This window comes from Cucurbita pepo, chromosome LG11 (genome assembly GCF_002806865.2).
Source record: "Cucurbita pepo subsp. pepo cultivar mu-cu-16 chromosome LG11, ASM280686v2, whole genome shotgun sequence".
In the NCBI taxonomy this organism is placed as follows: Eukaryota; Viridiplantae; Streptophyta; class Magnoliopsida; order Cucurbitales; family Cucurbitaceae; genus Cucurbita; species Cucurbita pepo.
Window position 1 is genome coordinate 4841945 of NC_036648.1, and position 7329 is coordinate 4849273.

Below are 7329 nucleotides of genomic sequence, written 5' to 3' on the forward strand. Positions count from 1 at the left end.
GAATATGAGGTAAGCATCCTCAAGGTGTTGCTCGTTTTGTGGAGGAAGCAAATCATCACAAACACTACGCGCATGAGAGAGATTTTGTTGAAAGTGAGGTTAGAGTTATTGATTTTCCTTATAATATTGACCTTTGATACTTTATTCAGTGCGATTTTAGTCCAACTAGATTCAACTTGAATAGATCTACAAGATTCATGCAAGGTAAGATTGAAGGAAGAAATTGCAATTATACCCTACACGTCTAAGTTTATAACAAAATGGAGTTGCATTTAATGCGCTCGAACTTCATTTATGACAAACTCAAGTTAAATTTCACGTAGGGCTTAAAACTTTCTTTTTAGCATTGACATAGTATATCACGTGATGTTCTAAATAAGAGTTTGATTATGAACATACCGTAGATAGTTTCTGACATGTCATGTTTACGATTATGCATGTGTCTTTATCAAGTCACTATGGATTGAGTGTTAAATGATCGTCAACTAATTTCAATGAGAAGTCATGGGCTATGTAACCGCCCAAGCTTATCACTACCAAATATTATTCTATTTGAGTTTTTCCTTTTAACTTCTCTAAAAGTTTTTAAAACGCGTTTGCTACGGAGAAGTTTTCACACCCGTATAAAAAATGTTTCGTTAACCTCCCCAAGTGATGTGGGATTTCACAATCGACCCCCCGTTCGGGGCCCATTATTCTCGCTCATTTCCTTCTCCAATCAACGTAGGACCCCCAATCCAATGTGAGATCTCACAATTCACCCCTTCGAAACCCGACGTTCTCATTGTCACTCGTTCCCTTCTCCAATTAATGTGGGATCTCACAATCCACCCCCTTCTGTTGAACACAATTATGTGTAAGAAACACTCGCACACTTTGTTAAGACCAATCGAGAAAGAGATTTACAAAGGGTGGAGGGGTATTTATATAAATAATCTATTCCTAAAATTTGTCAATGTTTTCCCTAAATCATTTCCTAAATTTATTCCTAAATTATTTTCTTAAATTTATTCCTAAAATTCTAAATCATTTTCTTAACATAAATATCGTATAATGGTTGAACTTAACCTATTGAGCTAGTGATGATATTTTAACACCTTCGAGGGCTCAACGATCTCATTTGCACACCATACGATTCCCACCTACTTCGGGCCTCAGTGTTCTCACTGACACTTGTTCCCTTCTTCAATTTGATCTAATGTGGAACCCCCAATCCGATGTGGGATCTCACAATCCACCCCCTTCGAGCCCAGCATCCTCGCTAACACTCATTCTCTTCTTCCATCGATATGGGATCTCATAGACTCACATATGTATGTGAATGGTATATAGTTATACAAAATAGTATATCAGATTATATAGTTTATCAATAAAATAAAATAAAATAAAACAAAAATAATATGAGGTATAATAATTTATGTTTTGAAAAACGCTTTTAGAATAAATTAAATTAAATGCATCATCTAAAAAGCACTTGAAATTCATTTTTTGAATACGTATTTGAAAATTTTCAAACACGAAAATTAAGGGAATAATAATAATAAATAAATAAATAAATAAATAAATAAATAAATAAATAAATAAATAAATAAATAAATAAATAAATAAGAACACTACTTGGAAGGATCACCACAAGCATAGCGTCCGTCTGCAACGGCATCTCTGTCGAAACAAAACACCCCAATAACTCCACATTTGATATCATTTCACCGCCAAACTTTTGGGAAACAAGCACAGAAATTAAAGAATGGCAACAGAGGCGTCGGCGGAGGCCATGGCAACAGAGGCGTCGGCGGAGGCCATGGCAACAGAGGCGTCGGCGGAGGCCATGGCAACCACGGCCGAGAAGTCTCCCATCACTTTGGAGCGCAAAGTTCGGAGCGATCTGGATACCAATCTCCCAAAGCCATGTGAGTCCAAAAAACGCAGCCCTGTGTTCGTTCTTCGGTTGAATCTCGCCGGAGAAAGACGGCGTCATGGTGTAATGTTTTGTTTTGTTGTTGTTGCAGATTTAGCGAGAGCTCTGGCGGCGCCGGATTCGGAAAACATCAATGGAACATGGAGCCACAAACACCATGGAATGTCTGTGCTTCAACAGCATGTTTCATTTTTCGATCAAGATGATGATGGCATTATCCGGCCATGGGACACGTATCGAGGTACGCTCATCGATGTTAGATGAACAAAACTCTCTACAATAGTATGATATTGTCTACTTTGAGTCTTCATGACTTTGCTTTCGGCTTCACAAAAGGCATCCAACGATATGAGACTTTCATCCAACGATAGAAACACATAATTCGTATAAATTGTTAGAAATCACGACTCTTCACAATGATATGAACCTCCCAAGAGGCTTATAGACGCCCCCAAACAACTTCCCCTTCCCCTTAATTGAGGTTTGATTCCTTTTTTTTGGAGTCCTCGAACAAATTACCCCCTTTGTTCTATACTTGAGTCACTCTTTTACTACATTTTTTAGGCTCACAACCTTTTTTGTTCGATGTTTGAAGATTCTATTGACATGAATAAGTTAAGGGCATGACATGACTCTCCACAATGATACGATATTGTCTATTTTATGTATAAGCTCTCGTGACTTTATTTTTTGTTTTTCCTGAACATCAATGGAGATGTATTCTTTACTTATAAATTTATGATGATTTTCTTAATGAGCCAATGTGTGACTCAATCCTCGACATGAATAATGTAATTTTTGTAGGATTTCGAGCTATGGGTTTCAATATGATTTTCTCGTTCCTCTTTATGATATTTATTCATGGAGCTCTCAGTTATGCGACTCTCTCGGTAATAATCGCATGTTTAAATTGATTTGAATGATTAAAAACATGTTTTAAATTGATTTTGGGTTCATTCAGAGTTGGATACCTTCTCTATTCTTCCCCATATATGTAAGAAACATCCATAGGGCAAAGCATGGAAGTGACTCAGGGACCTATGACACTGAAGGAAGGTGAGTTCTGCTTTCAAACTGCATTCTTTTTATGAAGTTATTTATTTATTTTTTCTAATTAAGTAGTCTTGAATATATATTAGGTTTAAAATTTTGAATTTAGTTTTCATCCCACAATGATAGTTGTAAGGATATTTCATATATTTATATTAATTTATGCGTATATTACTAGAAAAATAAATATAACTTTCATAGATTGAGATAGAGATTGGACCAACACAAAATTTCGAGTTCGTTACGTTGGTGATCTTAACAATCCAAAGAGAGTTCACAACCCAACCTATAGGTTGGGTTGCCGGGTTGTTCTTTAATATATATATAATTACTTTTTAAAAAATTCTATTTATCTACCGTACATATTACTATAAGTACAACTTAACACTAACATTGGTTGTAAATGTCAAATATTCTTAATCTTCATCATAGTCTTAAAAGTATATTAGGTTGGGTTAGGTTGCAACACTATTTTCGGGTTGTTAGGTTGTCCCAACCAAAAAATGTCAACAATATGCAAACCAACCCGAGTTTTTCAATTTCCAAAAAATTTAACCCAACTTAAATCGAAAAAAATCTAACTCAACCCAACTTTTATAATTAGGGTGTTGGATGAAAGTCTCATATCGTCTAATTTAGGGAATGATCATGGGTTTATAATCAAATAATATTATCTCCATTGGTACAAGACCTTTTGGAGAAGCCCAAAACAAAGCCATTGTAGAGAGTCGTGTTTGTCTAACATGATACCAGAGCCATGCCAATAGAATCCTCAAATGTCGAACAAAGGACTCCAAAAGAAAAAAGGAGTCGAGCCTCGATTAAGGGGAGACGTACTTTGTTCGAGGGGAGGTGTTGGATGACAATCTCACCTCGGCTAATTTAGGAAATGATCATGAGTTTATAATCAATTAATACTATCTCCATTGGTGTGAGATCTTTTGGGGAAGCTCAAACCACCAAAGCCATGAAATCTTATGCTTAAAGTGGACAATATCGTACCATTGTGGAGAGTCATGTTAATCTAACATAAGGTTGGCTAGTCCAAATTAATCTAGAGTTATCAGGTCATATGAATACCCGTTCCCATTTCCAAAAGCCGAAATGGGGGCGGAGACAAAGAAAACATCCCTATTTCTACAACAATCTCTTAACCCCTTAGTCGAGAAAAGGTTAAGAAGAGAATAAATAACGATCGAGCAGGGCTTACAAATTAACGCGTGTTTATGCAGGTTCATTCCAGCACAGCTAGAGAACATATTCAGCAAATATGGTGTGACTCAGGCAGACAAGCTTAGCTTCAAAGAACTGTGGCACATGACCAACGCAAACCGTGATATTTTCGATTTCTTTGGCTGGTGCTCCCTCTTCTTTTATTTATTTATTTATTTATTTTTTTTGTTTACAACTGATGGAATATTATTAGAAGCTTGGTTTGTTTATGTAGAATTTTAATTAAGAGTAGAGAGGCATTATTGGTTGCAGGGCCGCAAGCAAGTTGGAGTGGGGAGCTTTGTATGTTCTTGCTAAGGACGAAAATGGGTTCTTATCAAAGGAGGCTGTTAGGCGTTGCTTCGATGGCACCCTCTTTCCTTACTGTGCCAAAATGCATCAAGGTGGTGTCGATAAATTCGGCTAGACTTCGGATCGTTCTAGGGTAGAACATTTGTGGTTAAATAATGAACCCAATTCAAAAAAAAATTATTATTAGATTGAGTTGAGTTAGATAATAATTTTTTTTGAGTGGGTTTGTTTCGTTAGGATAATTTATTCAAATTTTTATTTTTAATAAAAGTAAATGGTTAGTTAGTAAAGTATTTAAAAATTTATAAAAATTAATTTTAAAAATTGTTGGAGGAAATATAATAAAAAAATAATTATGAAATTAAATAAAGAATAAAATAGATTTATGCCCATATACATTATATATTAAGCAAAACAATGTATTCTTTTCAATTAACCATAAATTTTAGTTGGTTGGATTTAACAAATTTAGTTGTAGAGGAATTCATGGAGATCGGATCAACTGTATATCTTAATGTATGTGACAGTTCACTATTAGAGCTTAGTTGGTTCTAATAATTCAATATAGTATAATAAATCATAATCTATAGGAGTGAATCTCTGCCTACTATTAAGATACTATGTAGACCTCTATTGTAACGACCTTAAATTTCTACATATTCAGAGTCACTACTAATGTCTTATGCTCTATTAAAATGCGGAATATAACTCTTAAAAGAAAACCTCTCTAGTATAAATGACGAAAACATTTAAAACAATCTCTCTCTAGAAAACACAGCCATGGTCATTTAAATATGAGTCTTACCCTATACACGTGCCACAGTCTTTGCTCACGATGTCGCCGTCCTCCGTATGTGCGCCTTACCTTTACCTAAAAAATGATGTGGCACACGACCTGAGTATTTTGAAGAATACTCAGTAAGTGCCCCATTATAGGGGGTCATGCAAATGCAAACACATGTAATCATGCTCTTGGGACCTATTTCTATTCTCTAGGGGTGGCCTCCAGTCTCAAACTATTATGAATGTGTAGTACTTCCCTACACACGACCCACACGTGCGAGTGTGAATCCCGAGGGGGCTCGCACACCCCCTGGACCCTCTCTGGTCAAGCTACTTTGTAGGGATGTCTAGAGGTCAGGTCAGTGGAACCCCTTGGTGTCATGCTCCCCATGAACACCCTCATCATCATACTATGTGTCCGCACTCATCGTCTCTGGGAAAGTATCCCTATGCTTATGAACATACAACATGTATGAGGTCCCTCTAATTTCCATCCTATCATCTCTTTTGACACAACCCTTTAGTCTTAGTAGGAAGATGTGAATTTATTTTCTAAAACACAAGTCAGATGTGTTTGCCACCTTTAAGAAGTGAAAACCTGAAGTTGAAAACCAGACTGGCTTGAAGACTTGAAGATCATATGCCTGAGGTCTAACAATGGAGGAGAGTATGACAAGTCAGAATTCAAAGCATTGTGTGCAACTGAGGGAATTAGATTAACGAGGATAGTTTCCGATAAAGCAAGACAAAATAGTGTTGCTGAAAGGATGAACAAAACATTGAATGAGCGGACAAGGAGTATGAAGATTCATTCTAAATTACTAGCGACATTTTGGGCTGATGCTGTAAATGTAGCAGTCTACTTAATCAATAGAGGGCCGTCAGTGCCCTTGAAGTTCAAGTTGTTAGGAGAAGTATGAACAAGAAAAAAACTCAGTGGGAGTTGAGGTTGAGTTGCAGAACAATTCACATAGTGATGTTGTAGCAGATACTCGAGAAACTTCTGAGATTGTCGCTGAGTAACCAGAGGTGGAGCAAGTGACACCTGAGCAGGTGTTGAGAGGATCATCTAGAACTATCAGAGTACCAAATAGGTATGTACCTTCATTCCACTATCTGTTATGGTTGATAAAGAAGAACCAGAGCTCTTTGATGCCCTACAGTTGGAGGATACAACCAAGTGGGAGCAAGCCATGAATGATGAAATAAGTTGGATGTCTAGGCTTCAGAATTGTGTTGCTCATTCATCTACTAAGGTTGAGTACTTGACAATAGATGAAGCTGAAAAGGAGATGATATTGATGATAGACTATCTAGAAGAATTAGACAAGAAGTAGCGCGAGAAGATTCTTCATATAGATAGTTAGAGACAAAACACATCAAAAGACGATACTATTTCACTCGTATGTTAGTAGAAGATGGTGATATGTTTGGAGAAGTAGAGGGTGCAAAGAATCCAGCAAATATGTTACAAAATGTGTTGAAGTTGGAAAATTGAAGTTATGAGTATGGTGCAATGAAGACGTTAATAGTTGTTTGAGAATGAAATTCTTGGTTGACTGGAAATTCAATAGTTGTTTGAGAATGAAATTCTTGGTTGACTGGATTAATTTCCAAGTAGGAGAATTGTTGGGTCGTGGATCATGCCGCTTTAGCTTATTCAGTGTAAAATGCAGATAGAGATATAAATTGGTCATAGTTTCATGAGGCTATCCATTGGATCAAAGCGAGGATGCAATAAAGCAGATAAAAAAGTTAAGCGTGTGCGTAGAGAACTAAAGTCTGTCATAGCAATGCCCTCACCCTTGTCGTGTTGAGAGAAGAGATGATAAATGATAATAAATTAAAATGTGTTCTATGTCGAGGAGTTATATATATTTATTTTTAATATAATCTATGTAATTAATTATTCATTTTGGTAAAAGTTTATTTAATTTTATTAAATTTATTTATATGAGAATAAATGTTAAAATTGATTGCTAAAAATTTAAAATCCGAAAATTTAAGACATAATGAAGGAAGAATAAAATAAAATTTAATATAATTATATTGAC

The 7329-nt window shown here is 35.9% G+C and overlaps 1 protein-coding gene across 2 annotated transcripts; it reads left to right on the plus strand.

Moving 5' to 3' along the window:
• Nucleotides 1-1648: 1648 nt before the first annotated feature.
• Nucleotides 1649-4711, plus strand: LOC111805861 (probable peroxygenase 3). 2 transcript variants are annotated; one of them, XM_023691124.1, is made up of 7 exons: nucleotides 1649-1759; nucleotides 1814-1910; nucleotides 2010-2159; nucleotides 2723-2808; nucleotides 2880-2974; nucleotides 4201-4326; nucleotides 4454-4711. In XM_023691124.1, the coding sequence occupies exons 1-7, from the start codon at nucleotides 1748-1750 to the stop codon at nucleotides 4605-4607; spliced, it is 720 nt and encodes a 239-aa protein (XP_023546892.1). In that variant the 5' UTR covers nucleotides 1649-1747; the 3' UTR covers nucleotides 4608-4711. The 2 variants fall into 2 exon arrangements, with proteins under 2 accessions (XP_023546892.1, XP_023546890.1); XM_023691122.1 differs by lacking the exon at nucleotides 1649-1759 and having other exon boundaries at nucleotides 1787-1910.
• The last annotated feature ends 2618 nt before the right edge of the window (nucleotides 4712-7329 follow it).